Source organism: Macrobrachium nipponense, chromosome 15 (assembly GCF_015104395.2).
Source record: "Macrobrachium nipponense isolate FS-2020 chromosome 15, ASM1510439v2, whole genome shotgun sequence".
NCBI classification, from domain to species: domain Eukaryota; kingdom Metazoa; phylum Arthropoda; class Malacostraca; order Decapoda; family Palaemonidae; genus Macrobrachium; species Macrobrachium nipponense.
The window spans coordinates 6,843,677-6,863,266 of record NC_087208.1 but is presented as its reverse complement, the minus strand read 5'-3'; the positions used below and the strand labels follow the sequence as shown (position 1 = coordinate 6,863,266).

Here is a 19,590-nt window from a genome sequence, read left to right as displayed (position 1 = left end):
TGCGTTTTTAGAATGGTTTTTTTGCTCAAAGCTGTACCTGTTATCTTTCCTTGAAAATCTGCAGTGGCACCTTCTTGGGTTTTGATGAAAATGTTACTTTCCTGCAAGTTAAAGTGTATTTATATACCATTCTTTGCCCTTTTGAGGGTTGGTTTTTAGTGACCATTATTTGTTTCCTGAAGACTCCTCAGATTCTTTGTCTACTGTTTCAGTGGTTGTTATCCCAGCATTTACTTTTAAACATTGTACTGAAGCATGCTACATATATATATATATCTGTAGATCTTTTTTCTTTTACTTAACATTTGCTCTTGGATGATGTTGCCACACCAAATTGTATCCCCACACTGTGTACCATGAATATTCTCAGTAATTACTTGCATTTTTTTTTTTCTCCACTGTGTGAGAGAGCTAGAGGAAGACTTTCCTCATCTTTTGTGGCCTTCCATTAACAAACTGAATCTGGCATCTCTTAATAGTTCTTTGAAAGCACTTTTCCTTGGAAACTACTGTGTTTATCTGTTTTTAACAATATGGTCACTTTCAGGACGTGGTGGATCAGCTGGCGGAAAATTCCGCATCTCCCTCGGTCTACCCGTGGGGGCTGTGATGAACTGTGCCGATAATACTGGTAAGATTGTGGGTGTGGCATTAAGAGCTTCAGTAGCTTTAACAAACAAAAGTGCTTTCCTATACTGGTCCTAAGATTAAGTATACTGAGAGCACATACTTCTGAGGTGCTGTAATTCAAGTTATCTTTGACATAGTTATTTATTGTTATTTATTATAGTGCATGTGCATACTTAAAATATTAAAATGTGAAATTTGAAAATATTAAAATGTGAAATTTGGTATTCCAAATTCTGCAAGCTTTTGTCTGGCTAATCAGGATGGAAATTACATTCACCTCTAAAGTATTGATTTGTTTGTCATAACTACTGTTGTTTGAGGATTTAGGGTGGTAGTCTTTATCAGGTATATTACCAAACAAATAACTAATCCTTAATTCAAGGTATTGGATTGCCATTGAGCAAGTTATCTAATTCTGTTGGGGAATAAGTGAAGATATTTTCTTCATATTATTACCCCTTATTAAGCATTCCTGTTAGGAAACCACAAAATTTGACCTCAAAGTATATTAAGTTTTACAGTTTGAAAAATTATTTTCCATAAGTTGCAAAAACATTTTTCATAGATATATAAAAGAAAGTTGCAGTCAAAAATACTTGTTTGCTAGGTTATTAGAGATATGCATGCTGTGCAAGTTTCATTGAATTGTATTTAACCCTTAAACACTGAGCCAGTATTTCCGAAAGTGTCTCCTGTATGCCGGCGGGGGTTGGGGGTTTGGTTCGGGAGTGAGCGTTGAAGGGGAAAAAAAAAAGTTTTTTTTTTTAAATCACAGCATGCTTAGTTTTCAAGATTAAGAGTTCATGTTTTGGCTCCTTTTTTGTCATTGCCTGAAGTTACGTATGCAACCATCAGAAATGAAAAAAAAAATCATTATCATATGTAAATATTGGAATATATGACAGCACGAAAAAGAATTTAATATATAATTGTATACAAATCTTGCTGTGAGCAAAACTGTTAAATAATGAGTTAATTTTTGTTGTTGTATTGAACACTAAATTGCGATGAATTTGGTATGTAACAAATTGTAAAACGATCAAAGCAACACAGAAAATATCATCACAAAATGGTGCATGAATTTGTAACGTGCGGACGTAAAAATAAGTTTTAAAACTAATTTACCATAAATCGAAATATTGTGCTAGAGACTTCCTGTTTGTTGCAAAATGAAGGTAATTGATTGAATTATTGATTGACTTGTTGCCAGACTGTAAGAGTTTTAGCTTACAATTGCTTTTTTTTTTTTTACCATTTCGGTCGAGTTAAAGTTAACCGAATGTCGATTTTTTTCTATTTATCATGATTTATATGCAAATTTCTCAAAAATGTTAAGAGCTACAACCATGAGTGATTTTTTTTTATTCTACATGAAATTGCGCACATTTTCATATATAAAAATTATGTAATGGCTAATATAAAACTGCAAACATTACGACAAACTGACGAAAGAATTTCTGATTTTTACGGCAGTTACCGCATGGACATAAGGAAAGTTCTTTTCAAAAATTCACCATTAATCAAAGTATTGTGCTAGAGACTTCCAATTTGTTGCAAAATGAAGGTAAATGATTGAATATTACTAGAATGTAAGAGTATTAGCTTACAATTGCGTTTTTCGACCATTTCGGTCGAGTCAAAGTTGATCGAAGGTTGAAATTTTGGCACTTATCGTGATTTTTATGAAAATATTTGAAAACTGATAAAAGCTTCAACCATGTGTGGTTTTTTCTTGTATTCTACATGAAATTGCACAAATTTTCACATAAAACATTATGTAACGGCTAATATAAAACAGTGCAAACATTACGACAAACTGACGAAATAATTTCTGATTTTTTTCGGCAGTTACCGCCCGTGGATGTAAGGAAAAAGTTTTTCAAAAATTCACCATAAATCGAAATATTGTACTAGTGTTTTCCAATTTGTTGCAAAATGAAGGTAAATGATTGAATATTACTAGAATGTAAGTGTTTTAGCTTACAATTGCGTTTTTCAACCATTTCGGTAAGAGTCAAAGTTTACCGAAGGTTGAAATTTTGGCACATCGTTAATTATATGAAAATATTTGAACTGATAAAAGCTACAACCATGGGTTTTTTTTTTTTTTTAGTATTTACATGAAATTGCCTACATTTTCATATATGCTAATATAAAACTGCAAACATACGACAAAATGACGACAGAAATTCTGATTTTTTCGGCAGTTACCACGCCGACGTAAAGAGTAAGTATTTTTCAAAAATTCACCATAAATCGAAATATTGTGCTAGAGACTTCCAATTTGTTGCAAAATGAAGGTAAATGATTGAATATTACTAGAATGTAAGATTTTTAGCTTCACAGTTGCGTTTTACGACCATTTCAGTCGAGTCAAAGTTGACCGAAGGTTGAAAATTTGGCACTTATCGTTATTTATATGAAAGTATTACAAAACTGGTAAAAGCTACAACCATGGGTTGGTTTTTTTTTGTATTTATATAAAATTGTGCACATTTTCATATATAAAACTTTATGTAACTGATGATATAAAACTGTGCAAAAATTAAAACAAAGTGACGAAAGAATTTCGGAGATGTGTTGCTGATGCTTTTTAGTGCGAGAAGGAAGAAATTCGCGCATGCGCGCCTGGGTAACGCTTGTAAACAAAACTACAGCTTGATTCGTGAACTCCCAGCATCATTAAGGCGCGTGATTCAAAATTTTTCACCAAGTAGGCCTATAACTATTTTTCCGCGAATATTTAAAAAAAAACTTCAGTCAATGTAAAATACGTCAAATAAGCACACGGCAGACTATTTTAGTTGACGTAAAATACGTCCAATAGGCGTTACAAGGTTAATGTTCTTTGAGATCTGTTCCTTATGATTTTGAAATATAAGTCTTGAGAACAGCAAAAAAAAAAATTATTTGCATATTTTCTATTAAACTTTGGTAGTTAGAAGGTAAATGTTTGCAGTAAAAAGTTTTTCTTCATACAAGAATATCCACAGATAATTACAAAAAATGTGCAATTTTAATAGAGACTTTCCAATTGTCTCTAATTCCTTTTGTCTTTACAATTCTTGTAGTCCATGCCGTTTATTCCCCCTTATTATGATGGAAAAAAGTGTATGTTAACTAGAAAGCTATGCTGATCTTATATATTCCTTCTGCAATTATTCCACCAAAGAAAATGGAATGTGTTAGAGGATAGTGCAAGTGTGTTAATTATTGAGAACTAAATTTGATAAGAAAATTTACAATTGTAGCTGCTGCTCACGGGGCAATAAAGGTGATGATCAAAATTGTCTATAAACCCATCTAAAATTTTTTTTTTTTTTTAGCAATAACACTTTGGGTGTGTGTGTGTGAAGTCCAAAACTATCAATTATCTCAATTTTGATTACAGTCAGTCCACGGGTTATGATGGATGTGGCTTACAATGTGCTGAGTTTGCAACGATTTTTAATTATATTCCTCAAAAATTACGATGCCGATCCATCGAAAGAAATATGACTCCAAAAAGGCCAAATACTGTAGTATATGTACCGACAGCTATAATGAAACATAATGATGATGTAATCTAAGAATTATTCTATGAAATATTTGCAATCTCTGATGAGAGCAGTCTGATTAATTTTCTATTTCATGATATTTTAATAAAAAAATTTTTTTTTCATTAAATCTATTACATGATGTAAGTTTTTCAATTTATAGCATCATTTAACCTAAAGAATGAAAAAAAATACGTCTAGTCTTTGTGAATTGTAAAGAGAGTTATCAGCTGACGAAATACAAATGGCAGTGACTTTTTTACATTTCGGAATCGAAGGCTGCACAGCCTAAAACAGCTATAAATGAAAAATAATAAAGGATTCTCAGATTAGTAAAACATTTAATTTATTGTTGTAGTTATAGGAAAATGAAAGTTTGTCGACTTCTTTGGAAAGAAATGCTACTGAAGCCCCAGTGTGTAATGATATAAGGTATACTCTCTCTCTCTCTCTCTCTCTCTCTCTCTCTCTCTTCCTCTCTCGTCTCCTCAATCCCTCTCTCTCTCTATATCTCTCCCGACCCTCCTCGCCTCTCTCTACTACTCTCGCTCTCTCTCTCTCTCTCTCTCTCTCTCTCTCTCTCTCAACTCTCTCTCTCTCTCTCTCTCTCTCTCTCTCTTTTGTGTAGAGTTTATGAATGTGTCCTTTACCTTAAATGTAATCTATGTATTTTGAAAATGGAATGTAATAGTTAACTTTAAAAGTGCACGTCACTTAGAAAAATTTTCTTTCAAGTGCTAAAAACCTCTGTATTATTGCTAGAAAAATTTTCTTTCAGGCGCTAAAAACCTCTATATTATTGCTGTGCAAGGAGTAAGAGGACGTTTGAACAGGCTGCCAGCTGCTGCAGTGGGAGACATTGTGGCTGCAACTGTCAAAAAAGGAAAGCCAGAGCTCAGAAAGAAAGGTAAAGTACACTTCTTGCTAGAAGATACTAATGAGTCAATTCAGTATATACTTCATTATATACTGTATTTAGTATCTTTCACAGTAACTGGATAACGGTGATTGTTGGAAAGAGATGAACAGACAATATTATTGTTGACATCTTCATGTAATCAAATCTTGACATGCTATATATATTCTTCTGCTTCCTTCAAGAATCTGGAGACCTAGTAAATGGAGCAGACATGTTTTATTCTGTAGAATAATATTTACATACTGTATTGGGTAAAGATGATAGCATGTATTGCAGTCCCACTTGAACTAAGAGAATAGCCCTGTTTCTGCTAGTTTTCCCTGAGTTCTTGTCATAAAACTACTGTTATAAAAATGATTATTTTTTTATCCCTTTTCAGTAGTTGGAATTTCTTTTATCTCACAAGAGAATATTTTTTTATCCCTTTTCAGTAGTTGGAATTTCTTTTATCTCACAAGAGAAAATTTTATTATATAAACTAATCTATTCATTCTTCTTTGTTGTTGCGGTAGCATGTCATTGGTACTTTGTAAATTCGGCAAAAGTAAGACAGAATTTTATACATTAAATTCCCAATACATTATAAGGCATCCCCCATTATACAGTGTTTGCCTTTACTAAAGTAGTAACTACATGTGGGGTGCTTTCATAAATTTTCTCTCCTTCCATGGGCAATTGGGAGTTGATATTTCCAACCCTCTGTGGGCCCTCCTTTGTCCATGACGCTCTTCAAGATACGCTAATTTTAAGAAGTTTATTCTGATCTTTCTATAATATTTTATTTATTAATTTTGTTTTTGCATTTAACTACAATTACAGCTTGCATACAGAAAAGAACTAAAATCCCTATCAATCTGTTGAATGTATTTATGGTGTAAAGTATTTACGAGATGTGTTGGAAGGGGGGGGATATGCATCTTTTAGTGAGTTATACATGTTCAATTTTTTATTTATTCTTTTTTAACTTCCTATTGCTAAATCACAGTTACAGTTTGCATACTATTTTGTAAAAAGTGAGAAATAAAACCACAATCCATGAGTATGTGGGCAAATACGTATTCAAAATTTACTGGGATGGGGAAACTTTTATTATATTATTAGCTGTGGTGTGAGTGTAACCCTAAGTCATTTATGGCCCATTCAAGTGATTTGAACATTTTCTTGCAAAATTGATTCAAACTGCTTGGTGCAAAATATAAATTGTCACCTACAGTGGGCTGAATTGCACCCAAAAGCTATTATTATGCTTAGCATGATCATGACTTATAACAGGTTTTTTGCTGTTTATTATTCTTGGGCCTTTTCATTATGAATTTCTTGAATTTGTCTACAGTATTTTATAAAACTTAAAAAAAGATTACATGAGCTATATACCCTGGAGTTGGTTTTAGACTCATGCAAACTGCAAGGACTCGTGTTCCCCACTACTATGTCATTACTAATAAATAATTTTTCTTCAGTTCATCCTGCAGTGGTCATTAGGCAGAGGAAGCCATATAGGAGGAAGGATGGTGTGTTTATATACTTTGAGGATAATGCAGGCGTGATAGTAAACAACAAAGGTGAAATGAAAGGTGGGTATTATGCATAGAATTTTAATTGGCATCTAATTTTATGTAATTGATTTATTCCTAGGGACTGCAGACTATTGTCTTCCATGAGCTTGGTTTGTTGTTGAAAGTTAGTAACAAAGTCGGCCATCAACAACAAAGATGTCATGTTTATTCCTGCTGACTGCCAAGTTGGAACTTATTTTTCCAGATGTTTTGTGACTTACTGTGAAATGAAAGAAGTCTATGACTTGAGGCATAGACTTCTTTCATTAAAAGTGTCACAGCAGATGCAACTACGTATTTGTAACAACTCTGTTTATTTCTGTGTATAAGATGAACTAAAAAATCGTGGCTAATTTTCATGAAATTATCTCATATCTTTAGTGTAAGACAACCGAAATGCTTTTTGGAGAAAAGTGATTATTTGCAAAAGTTAAATAGTACAACTAGTACTTATAATAATGATTACTCAAAGGTGGTTTTGCTTGCTGTATCCAATTAAAGTAGTATTACTGTTACATACTATTCTCATATTGTTACTGTGTTTGGAATATAAACATGCACACCATTGGTATTTTATATTGTTTACATTCTCAAAATCTTGGCAGATTAAGTATTGTCGATACTTTCGATGCATTAGTAGTTAGATATAATTCGGAGATAACTTTTCTCCGAAATTAATGAGGATTGGTTGAAAATGTGTACATATTTAAGCGTTAGATGTGATTCCAGTTCCGGACATCACTTTCACCTGTCCATTATTGGTTTGTTTCAGCCTTGGCTATAACCTGCAACTTTTATTTTTACTTAATATTCTTTCTTGAGATCTCTATTGCATGATGAACAAAAATCTATTTTATTTTTACTAATGGAAGCCACCATTGAGAATCGACAGGTTGTACCAACTTGAAATTTTAAAGGAGCACTCGCAATTGTTACAGTAAATGACGTCAGGAAATGGCTGTTTCTTAATTTCGTTGCTTGTCAGTATAGGTTTACAATCTCTTCATGCAGAATAAAAAAAAAATCCCCGGGTTTTCTTAATGGAGGATGGAGCCTTACAGTCCCTATCTTCCCTGTGTTGTACGTGCAAGTTGGTCCTTTTATGGTGAAAAATGTTTGGAGAAGAATAGGAATAGTTAAAAGCATTCCTTGGGGGTGATGGAAGAAATGCAGTACTCCCATTTTGATACCTAGAATCTGCACTTCATCATATATATCCCATTTATATATGATGAAGTGGGGATTCTAGGCATCCAAAGGGGCGCAATGCATTTCTTCCATCACCCTCGGGGAATGCTTTTTACTATTCCTATTCTTCTCCAAACATTTTCCATCATAAAGGGACCAAGCGCCTCAATCGCAGGGTTGGTGTGGTGTTGACATTCCACCACAGTCGCCATGAGTTCGATTCTCAGGCATTCCATTGAGGTGTGAGAGATGTGTATTTCTGGTGATAAAAGTTCACTCTCGACGTGGTTCGGAAGTCACACAAAGCTGTTGGTCCCGTTGCTGAATAACCACTAGTTCCATGCAGTGTAAAAACACCATACAAACAAACATGAAGGGACCAACTTGCACGTACATCACAGGGAAGATAGGATTGTAAGACTCCATCCTCCATTAAGAAAACCCGCGGATTTTTTAATTCTGGATGAAGCGATTGCAAACCTGTACTGACAAGCAATGAAATTAAGAAAAGGCCGATTCTTGGCGTCGTTTACTGTAACAATCGTGATTTTATCAAGAGCCTAATTAAGATTTCAAGTTGCTACAACCTGTCTATTGTCAATGGTGGCTTCCATAAGTAAAGTAAAATACATTTTTGTTCATCCCTCATTTTTGTGTTGTATTGCAAGGGATAACCCTGGTGTGTGTGTGTGCCGAAGAATTGGCCTTCCCTTGGTATTCTGGCGAGTTCATCTCTTGACTTTTCTTTTCTTGACCTCTTAGGCCTGGTCAAGTCTGCAGTATCTCTTGTTTACTGTTGCTACACCTGGTTAGGAGCTTAACCCTGTTGCAGTTGACCATGTTGTATAATACTACAGACAATGTGATGATTTTCATGTTTGTGGTCAAGACACTCGAGAGGATGTTACATGCTTGAAGGCACCAAGACTTATGTGTAATTGGACTTGCCAGTGGGTTAGTCTGCATACAAATGATTGACGTCCCCTGGGAGAGCATAGTTGGCTGCCATGGCTTACTCCTAGGTGGCACCCAGTCATAGAGAGTTGGTGTTTACTGGTCAGGTTTAGTGCCTTCTTATTTATAGCAATCCTCTTAGGATAGTCACGAGGTTCCCTTATATTACCCTGTAGGAGTAAGATTCCAGATACTTCATACTTGGGCCTGGGGACTGATTGTTCTGTCACCGTATAGGTGGTTGCAGGAGTAGGTGATCTTAGCAGTCACTCTAGTCGTTTCAACATTGACCTCATAGGTCTCTTTGCCTTGTCTTTGGCCTAAAATGAATATTCCAATTCTAGTCTTGCATGTGCTGAATTGAATACACTTATAAAATGCTGTGAGTTGTTTATCTAAATGTAAAATACTATAAGAAATTGGGTTTAGTAAATTAATTTTTCATCTCCCTATATACGTAATGTACTATTTGTAGAGCAAGCAGCAACATAAGTTTTGACTATGGCATAATTAATAGGTTTTTCTCTCTTTCAGGTTCTGCCATTACAGGCCCAGTGGCAAAAGAATGTGCAGATTTATGGCCAAGAATTGCCTCAAATGCTGGGTCAATTGCCTGATGTCATTAAAGTAAAAAAAAAAATAGAAAAAAAGGTGGCTTCCTATCCTCATTATTTTCATGTCTGCCAACCCCACCAGTTGAGCTTTTACTGAAGGACCTGTGAATTCATATGTAACAAAAATACTTTGCTATCATAACTCATTCTCATAATTGAGTGAGAACTGGACAAAACTTATTCCAATACTACTAATAATTGATCCTTAATGCAACTGCAAAATTCTCATCCTGTTATACCTTAGAATATTTTACTCATTTGTTTCATCACTGAATTATCTCATAGGTCCTGGCATTTTCCTAAACTTCTTTTTCTGGTAAGAGTCCCATTGGTGCAATAGGCCAAAGCTAACCTTGAAAGGTTTTCTTTTGTGTATATTACATAAATAGCGCCTCAGTGGCGTGGTTGGTGTGGTATTGGCGCCCCACCTCGGTGGTCGTGGGTTCGCTCTCCGCCATTCCATTGAGGAGAGAGAGACGGGTGTTTCTGGTGATAGAAGTACACTCGACGTGGTTCGGAAGTCACGTAACCGTTGGTCCGTTGCTGAATAACCACTGGTTCCATGCAACGTGAAAGCACCATATAAACAAATATACAAAAAATATATATAAATAAATAAAACCCTAGTTGTTCCTACAAGGTATACAAACCGTCGGTCCTTTACAATAGGAACTACTTCGGGGGCGGAGCCAGTCCTTAAAGGGGGGGGGGGCGGTATAAGGCAAAAAATGCAGTCGAGAAAAAGTTTGAGGAGCTTCATGTGGCAGTGGAGAATACTAAACAAAATATTTCGTAAAAATTCCTCTTCCTTTCGTAGTTACAGGGTAATTAGTAAACGTAACAAACTCAATAAGCCAGTAAATCAGTAATACTTCTGTTGTATAATCTTCTGTAAATTTTCATAATTATTGTCAGAAATTGTGAGCAATGGCATATGTAGAGATTCCCATGAGTTGCAGGAGAGAAGGGAGTCTGCCTACCACCGTTCAGTAGTGTACATGTTTGAATTTCACCTGTGACAGTGGCTTTCTTTTACATATATTTTTTGTTTCGGCAAACATTTCATCATGCCAGTGAGGAAAAGACATGCAAAACATCACGCTAACACACAGACTAAGAAAATTCGCTTTAATGTGATGACAATATTATGATGATTCCCGGCCATTCCATTAAGGAGTGAGTGTGTAAGGCCGTTGGTCCCGTTGCTGAATAACCACTGGTTCCATGCAACGTAATATCACCATACAAACAAACAAACAGAATACCATAATATATGCAATATTAGCTAGTTAGTGAAGAGAGAGAGAGGGGTGCGTAGTAAGGAAAGCCCCCCAGTCTTTCCTGATGTACGCGTCGCACTGCCTCTGGCTACGGTCTTTGAGCAAAGGGATCTTCATTTATGATAACAGTTTTGGCTTAATAATACCCAAAAAGGAATATGAAATTCATAATCATATTGACATTTTGCCTTTGACACATTGTCTTGCTTTTAGGTCTTTCTTTGTTTCGGCAAGAATTTCATCATGCCAAAGAGGAAAAGACAAGGAAAACAATCTCTCAAACATACAGACGAAGACTATTTGCTCTAATAAGCTGTTAGTGAAGGAGAAAGAGTGAGTTGCGTAGGAAGGAGTGCCCAGTCTTGCCAGGCGCAAGTGCCCCAGGCTACGATATATGAACAAAGGGATCTTCATGTATGTTTAAATTATGATATAGTTTTGGTTTATTATTACCCAAAAAATAAATATAAATTTCATAATAATCACTATTTATTTACAGTGTCTATAAAAATACAAAGGAAAACTTTGAACGGCCGTATCCCAAAACTTTACTTATTGACCTGCAAATTCCATCTCGCTTAGTTTTAAAGCTATACCATTGAAATTTGGTATATTAACTTAGAAAGACACCATAGAATAAAAAAAATTAAGCCCCTTTTTTCCATTTTTTAAAATATTTTTCTGGATTTATAGGGTGTATTTTTTTTACCATAATGAAAAAATTCACAGCTAGCAAAAAAATGACTTGGGAAAAAAAAAAAAAACTAATTTGACTGGAGGTCTACGTCAGGTCTATTATATTGTAGCAATCCCAGGTCTTAATATTAAATATGGGAGGAGATAGAATTTGAAATTTTTTTATTTTCGGGATAAATCGCCCCGGCGTCGCAAAACCGAAGTTCAGAGAGAAAACTCGTATGCGTTTTGGAAATGTCCCTAGTCACCTTAAAAATCATATGCGGTTTGGAGATGTCCCTAGTCACCTTATCCCTCTTGATTTGAGACTGCCTTGACGAAGTAACGTATTTTCAGCGCGGACAAGAGGGCTTTCGAACTGGGAGAAATATCTCCCAGTTCGAATCCAAAAGTCTCAATTTTCCTCCTACTTAAATTTGTTTCCACTCTTCTACTATCTTTAACTCGGTTGCTCAACTTAGCTGTCCCCCCTCTTCACTAAAACCTTCTTACAGGTTGGGCAGGGGCTGGGCTTATGTGCATTGGCTCTTTCTTGATCCATATGGCAGAGACTAGAGGTTTGGTCCACCTCTCGAGTATGTTTGGACCCTGAGGATGTTGATATGATTTCATACCAATATCTATTGGGGCGGAACTATCTATGGGGGACTGGCCTGCGGAATCCGGGAGGTATAGTCTCTACGGTAGGACTCTCGGCATTCTTTCCGGTGCGCCCTCTATTGTAACATGAATGGGGATAATTGCATACTAGTTATGCCCTCAGTCCTATCAAGCTGGTTTTGCTTACACTTGAGCCACTCATGTTATGATGGAGCTATCCCTTCAGGGTAGGGTAGGGAGTGGACATACGGGAGTCAGTCTCTGGTGAGAGAGGGGTTGGTACGGTGGGCTTGGTGTTCTGCCTGATTTGTAGTAGGTTTTTCAAATTTCTCTTCACGGATTAATGATTAACGACCCTACAATAAACTCTCCCGGACAATGCGACCTCCTGACACTACCCTCCTCTTCGACCTCTGGTACAAACAAGGACAATCCTAAAGAAAATTCAATTGTACAGAAGACGACCCATGACAAGACATCGAATGTGGCTATGGAAAGCTCTAGCATTGGTGAGAGTCCTTTGTGTTGATTCTCTCTCCTCAGTTTTAAATTTCTTTGCTTTTATGGAAATGTTTGGAGGGTATGGTGAAATTAAAGTCATTAAATATTGTGAAACAAGATTTTGCATTTTGGAGGGTTTGGATTGAGTTTACTACTCATAAGAATGCCATGAATGTTTTCAAGTGTTTATCTAAGGAAAACTTACATAAAATACCCCAGAATATTGAAGTAGATTCCTTTTATCCAAGTAGGGTCAGTCAGGAAACTACAGATGGGAATCGTAAGGTGAGGACACCTCTACCAGCCGGGTGGCTGATTGTTTCAACAAAATCAGACTTTTGTTAATCTTTTTCACCTCAGGAAACATTTGAGAACATTGGTAGGAACGATGACCAACTCGGATATTACTAGATTTGGAAAGAACATTTTTTTTGGTTCATGCAAAGTCTTATAGACAAGGTCACATGATCTCTTTCATGCAAAGTCTTATAACAAGGTCACATGATCTCTAAGCTGATAAATACTAATATGATAAAAAAAGGTCAAACCACACTAGTTTTAGTTACGCTAAGGGAGTGGTATTCAGTCAAGGCCTATATGAACTGTCTGACGAGGAATTGCTGGAAATGTGTGATGATAAAGTGTGGAAGATTTTCAAGGTTCCAAGGTGAAGAATGATTATTTTCACTTTTAATAATGGAATAAAGTTTCCGGGGGGGGGGGGTGATTTATTTATGTGTTGACAAGGAGAGATTTCATGTTAGACCTTTTAAGCATAGACCACTCCAATGCTTCATTTGTTTTGGGTATGGTCACTCTTCAAAGGTGTGTACTAGAAACCAGTTATGTGCTGCCTGCTCATTACAAAAGCATGAAGGCGAATGTTCCAATCCAATATTATGTATAAATTGTAAGGGAAATCATAATGCAAGGGATAAGGAATGTGAGTCATTTAAAAATGAAGTGGCAGCCATAGAGAAAGCACATGCTGAACATCTAAGTATTGGCCAAGCAAAAAGACTTTTGTTCCCAAGACCTCAATATAGTGATGTAGAGAAAATTGGAAAATCGAATAAAAAAGATTAATCTAGGATGCCAACTTCAAAGCCAAAGCTTCAGCTATCCTCTTCTGAGCTCGAAGTACATTCAGCATCTCCCCCTTCATCCAAGAAGGCTCCTTTGTCCCCTCCCGATGGGCCTCCTCTGGGCTTCTGGGAGGTCTCTCGGGCTTCTGATGTAGAAGCCTCACTGCCTGATCTGGATATGTCCCAGAGTGGGACATACGAGGTTTCCATTCAAACAGAGAAGAGGTCCGGGTCTAACTGTGGACAGAACTTTATTTTTCACAGATCTCCACCACCTGTAGGTGAACGTGCTCATGGTGGCACATTTATTATTGCAGCCAAGTCATTACCACAAAAAGTTACCCAATTAGATTCGATACTGCAAGCTTGTACAACACAGATTTTCATCAACAAATGGGTCACTCTGTCCTCTCTATCTAGAACCTGGCCTAGAAACTCGATTGGTGGACAGAGCTGGCAATCCAAGACAATTAGAGGTTGAAGATTTGCAGTCACTTTTAGATCAACTACCTCAGCCTTTCATTCTGATGGGGGATTTCGATGCAAAACATACTTTGTGGGGGGAAGGTAGATGTGATCACCGTGGGCTTATAATTGAAAGATTGTTAGATTGTAATGATGTAGTTTTAATGAACGACGGTTCTCCTACAAGGTTTGATGTAGCCCATAACTCCAGTTCAGCAACTGATATTACAATATGTTCGTCGTCATTACGATTAGACTATAAGTGGTCAGTGGATGAAAATCTCTATGGGAGCGACCACTATCCTATCCATGTTAAATATGTACAAAATACACCCTCCCCATCTTTACCCAAATTGAAGATAATGGAGGAAGATTGGCAGCTGTACGAAAAGTCTACCAAAGTCAATCGTAAGGCCAATGAATTTCCTTGCCCCTCGGCTGCCTATGAATATCTCACTAGTGTAATGATTGGAGGGGCAATGACGTCAATTCCTAAAACATAGGGAAAACCCGACGTCCACTGGTACCTTGGTGGAATAGTAAATGTGCCTTGACTAGGAAAATTGCAAGAGCTAGTTACATTAATAATTTACAAGAAAAACCTCGCCAAACAAAAGCAAGTAATTAAAGAAGCAAGGAGGGAGTCCTTCGTTAGGTACATATCAGAATTAAAGTATAACTCGCCACTTTCTCTAGTTTGGGATAGAATCCGTAAGTTACAAGGGAAATTTTCCCCTTCTCCTTTACCAATTTTGAAAATCAACTTGGTAGTTATATTGGATGCAAGAGAGGTGGCAGAGGCCTTTGCTCGGCACTTTTCAAGCCCCAGTCACTACTCCCCTGAATTTCTCAATATTAGAAACACGACTTTAGTTAATCCGCCTGTTTGTTCTAACCGAGGCATATAACCTTCCATTTAATATTGTCGAATTCGAATATGCCTTATCTTTGTCTTCTCCAACATCACCTGGAGAAGATGATATATTATTTATGCAATGATTTCTCGTTTACCTCTGGAGTCAAAAAAATTCTTTGTCAATGTTTTAAACGAATTCTGGTCCTCAAGGACTTCATACAAGTTGTGGAAAAACTCTGTTATAGTTCCTTTTTTGAAACCTGGAAAGGACCCTAGTCATCCTAAAAGTTATAGACCTATTGCTCTTACCAGCTGTGTCTTCAAGATTTACGAACGAATGGTGAATTTTCGTCTGGCATGGTTATTAGAAACAAAGAGCTTGTTGTCAAAGAGGCAATGTCTCACACGTGAGATTCAGAATGCTTTTGCAGTCCAAAATCAAACCATTGCTGTGTTCTTTGATCTGGAAAAAGCATTTGATACTACTTGGAGGGCTGGTATTTTAATGCAGCTGGTTGAATGGCGTATTGGTGGCAATATGTTTATTTTGCCAAGCTGGTTGAAAGGCGTATTGGTGGCAATGTGTTTATTTTGCCAAAGACTTCCTGTCTGACCGGTACCTTAAAGTTAGAATTGGGTCTACCTTCTCATCAGAGTATATTCAGGAAGAAGGCATTCCACAAGGGAGTGTGCTTAGTCCAACCTTTTTTAATGTTGCCAATAATGGTTTACTTGAACATCTCCCTGTTGGAGTAACTGGTCAAGCATTCACGGATAATATTGTTGTTATGTGTAGTAGAGCTACTGCAGTTGAAGCTTGTACTAAAATTCAGATTGCAATTAATGCTGCTACTACCTGGGCTAATAGTAAAGGTTTCAAATTTTCTGCTGAGAAAACTAAAGCTATACGTTTTTGTAGAACACGAAGAAGGGAAGAGATTCCAACCTTATTTTTAGAAGGTTCTATTTTGTTTTATGAAGATGAAGTAAAATATTTAGGAATTATTTTTGACAAAAAATTGACTTTTGCTGAACATATAAACGAGACTGCAGTAAATGTTAAACAACGGTGCAATATTCTTAAAGTTGTTAGTAACCTGAATTTTGGAGCTGACCGTACTACTTTATTAAGAATTTATCAGGCCCTATGCTTGAGTAAGATTGATTATGGATCTCAGATTTATGGCTCGGCATGAAAGACCTTGTTAGGCAAGCTGGATGTAGTACACAATATGGCATTGTGTATTTGTACAGGTGCTTTTAAAACGTCTTCTGTTGAGAGCCTTTATGTAGACTCTGGTTTTCCTCCTCTTTTCATTCGGAGGGAGGAACAGGGTCTCCGATATTTGTCACGAGCACTAACCTCTCAATCTAATCCAAATTTTAAGTATATAAAACATCCTGTTGACAGAGCACCAACTAAACCTACATTGCCTAAGCCCCTTGAAGTTAGATTAAACATCAGTGCGAGAGAGGTAGGCCTTATTCCTCCACTGGTTATGGAAACTACATTTTCTAAATTCCCTCCTTGGTGTAGGCCTCCTTTAGATATTTGCCAAGTTAGAGATGACAAAAAGATCAGTTCAAGTGTTCAGCTTAAAAGTAGCTTCTTGGCCCATGTTTCTGAGCATAGTAACTTGATTGCTGTATATACAGATGGGTCAAAATCAGCAAATGGAGTTGGATGTTCTGTCATCGTCGGTGAGAGAACAATTAAAAAAAGCCTCCCTATTAAGTTCTCAATTTTTAACGCTGAGATTTATGCTATTTTCAGCGTTTTGAAATTTATTTTTAGTACAGGTAGCACTGGGGACTCGTATATTATTTATTGTGATTCCCAGAGTTCCCTAGCTGCACTTCAGAAGTTGATGCCATCTAATGAACTCTTTCAAGAGGTGCAGGATTGGCTTGTCCTCCTGCATTCTGCATTTTGTTGGGTTCCCTCGCATGTGGGAATTCGTGGTAACGAGCTGGCTGATACAGCCGCTAAGCAGGCAGCTTCCTCCCGGGCTTCCCACTCTGTGAGGGTTCCCTGTGAAGATTTTAAACTTTTTATTAAATCATTTTGTAGGACTAAGTGGCAGAATCACTGCTCCAACTTGAATAGTAATTTAAAGCTGAAATCGATCAGACCTTCTGTTCATCCCTGGGCACCTTCTGTTGGGATAGATAGAAGATCTAGTATAGTTTTAACACGCCTGCGTATAGGGCATATGTTTTTAACACACAGGTATCTTTTCACTAGTGGAGCAGAGGCAGATCCCTCAATGCTCTAATTGTAATGTTGGCATTACAGTGAGGCATATATTTGTTGATTGTCCTCTTTATTTTAATCATAGACGTCGGTTTGGTTTCACCAACAAACCTTTGACAGATATTTTAGGAGAGGGTGCTCCCACAGAGGAGATTTTTAAATTTCTTAAGGAAATCCATTTGTTTTGATATCTGAGTATTTTAATATGAATTTGATTTTAATAATTTGATTTAATTATATAAGTGTATCTTGTATTAGTAAATATATCCAGTCAATATATATGTGCTGAATGGCCTTTCCTAGTCACCTTATTAAGTGGTATGAATGTAAAAAGTCCTGTCCTTAAAAAATGGCATTAGCTGACTGGCCCCCTTAAAGGCAAAGCCTGGATGTGGCCGCTGAATTTTCAAACAAGGGAGTACGGTAGTTAACTACCGTTCGGACGTTGGTTATGCCAAGACGGGGGTTGAGCGTTCAACTTGATTTTGGCCGCAATCGTGTGAGTACATTTCTCTCTGTGCTCTCTGGCCGACTGTTTGCTGGATTTTCTCCGCTTTTTTCCTGGTGGGATTTTTCCTTGTCTTTTGTTTGTGTTTTTGCTGTCTTCTTGGTTTTGTTTGAGTTACAATGAACCCTCAACAAAACTTGGATCTCCAGCCCTTTTTGCCATCTACTTCTTCGATGCGTTGCCTGGGAGTAGACAGCAAGAAGTGTAATAAAATTAGAGCCTCTGTTGAAGTAGATCCACATAATTTGTGCGCTTCCTGCCGGGGCAACGATTGTGATGGTAACGTGACATGTACGAAGTATCGCTTGTGGTCCGCTGCCCAGTGGGAGAAGTTTGCTGGGGGGAGATATGTCAGTAGACTGAAATCCTTGGTGGGGAGCGCTTTGCCCCTTTCCATGCTTGTTCTTGATCCTTCTTCCTCATTCTTGTCCCCTAGCAGTCGTCCTATGTTTGCTGCTACCTCTCCTGGGGGGTGGGGGGGCCCACTTCTTTCTCCTCTTACCTTTCCAATTAGTTGGGAGGGGTGGGGGAGGAAGGAGCTTCAGCAGCGGGCCCGAGTGGCGCTCCTTCTGTTATATATCCTGCCCCAAAGGTCTTCCTTCGGATTAAGGATGGAACCCTCCTAACCCGACTTTTCCTTCTGCAGGTGAGGTGCTAGGGTTAGATTAGGCATGGACTTCCTTGGCCTCGTTGGTTCCCCGTCAGTGACAGCTCTGCTGGCTCACCTAAACTGTGCTCCCACCAGCGTGGTCACTCTCTCGGTAGATACCCCTACCACCTCCCAGCCCAGCTACTTTGCTCTCCCACACCTGGTCTGGTCGCACTTGCCTTCCTTCGCTTTTCCGATGCTACCCTCTGGGTTCCTGCCTCCCCTGTTGTCACCAGAAGTGACAGCGATGCCAGCCATGCCTCGGGTGGGCCCTGCTTTATCGGAGCACATTCTGGATCACTATGCTGTCCTTCCTGTGACATCTGGACTGGCCACCATTCCCAGACCTGCTTGCATCTCTGCTACTGCCCCGCTACACGAGTTGTCTCTCTCTTATGCTCCCTGGTTGGCTCTAACTTTGATCCTGCAGAATCTGTTGGAGAGGAAGAGATCGAGGAAGGTGTCGTCGTCGTCTTCGTTGTCGTCGTCTGCTTCCTCCTCTTCCCTCCCTTCAAAGGTTTCTCAACCTAAGAAGGGGAAGGTCGCCTCTCCTCCCACTAAGAAGCCTTGTGTCAGGGAGGAAGGCAGTTGGCTCTCTCATAGGCTCGCGGGATCCGAGGCTTCGCCTTCAGAGGCGAAGGCCTTGGGAGCCTTTGGGGCACAAACGAAGGTTCGTTCCTGGTCGCTGACCCATCCACAGGCATCAGCTCGTCTTCTGTGTATCAGCCCGATCCTTCATTGTTTCCCTTACCTTCCGAGTTCAACAGCATTGTCCAGGCCCATTGGAGGCAAAGTCTTGTGGGGCCTTCCTTTCCACTTTCCCTTTGACCCCCACTCTTTGTGTTCCGTGTCGGGGTGGGGCTTGTGGTACTTTGGCCGTCCCTACAGTGGGTTAAGGTGACCTCCAAGAGAAGTCGCAGAAGGACAAGTCTCTTTCAAAAGTCTCGTTCAGCGGAACCCTTGCCTGCGAGGATGTCACCGTCACCACCTTCCCTCCCAAAGTCGCCCTTGGCGGGGAACTAGGTGAGTTTGTTGCCGTGTCTCTGCTCATTGCAGTCTGAGGATCAGTTCTTTTCTACTTCTGTACAGGGGATTGTTCCCCGTGATGATCTGAAGGTAGGTGGGACCGCTCCCTTCTCCGAGGCTCACCCCCGGCCGAGGTGCGGTCCATGTGAGAGGCGCAGGGTTCTTCACTTGGGCCGCCCAGTGCGGCTCCCTCTGCTGTCACGCTCTTACCCCTTGCGCCCAACCTGGGGTCAGGGTCGGTAGAGCTGTCCTTTCCAGCCGAAGCTACTGCTG

The 19,590-nt window shown here is 38.5% G+C and overlaps 1 protein-coding gene across 1 annotated transcript in view; it reads left to right on the top strand.

Annotated features, from left to right (window-relative positions):
• The window catches only part of LOC135226984 (large ribosomal subunit protein uL14), a 31,611-nt gene extending 22,178 nt beyond the window's left edge, over positions 1-9,433 (top strand). The window contains exons 2-5 of the mRNA XM_064266697.1: positions 548-631; positions 4,945-5,073; positions 6,546-6,659; positions 9,318-9,433. Of these exons, the coding sequence (XP_064122767.1) occupies positions 548-631; positions 4,945-5,073; positions 6,546-6,659; positions 9,318-9,400 (410 nt within the window). The 3' untranslated portion in view covers positions 9,401-9,433. The remainder of the gene's footprint in view (positions 1-547; positions 632-4,944; positions 5,074-6,545; positions 6,660-9,317) is intronic.
• The last annotated feature ends 10,157 nt before the right edge of the window (positions 9,434-19,590 follow it).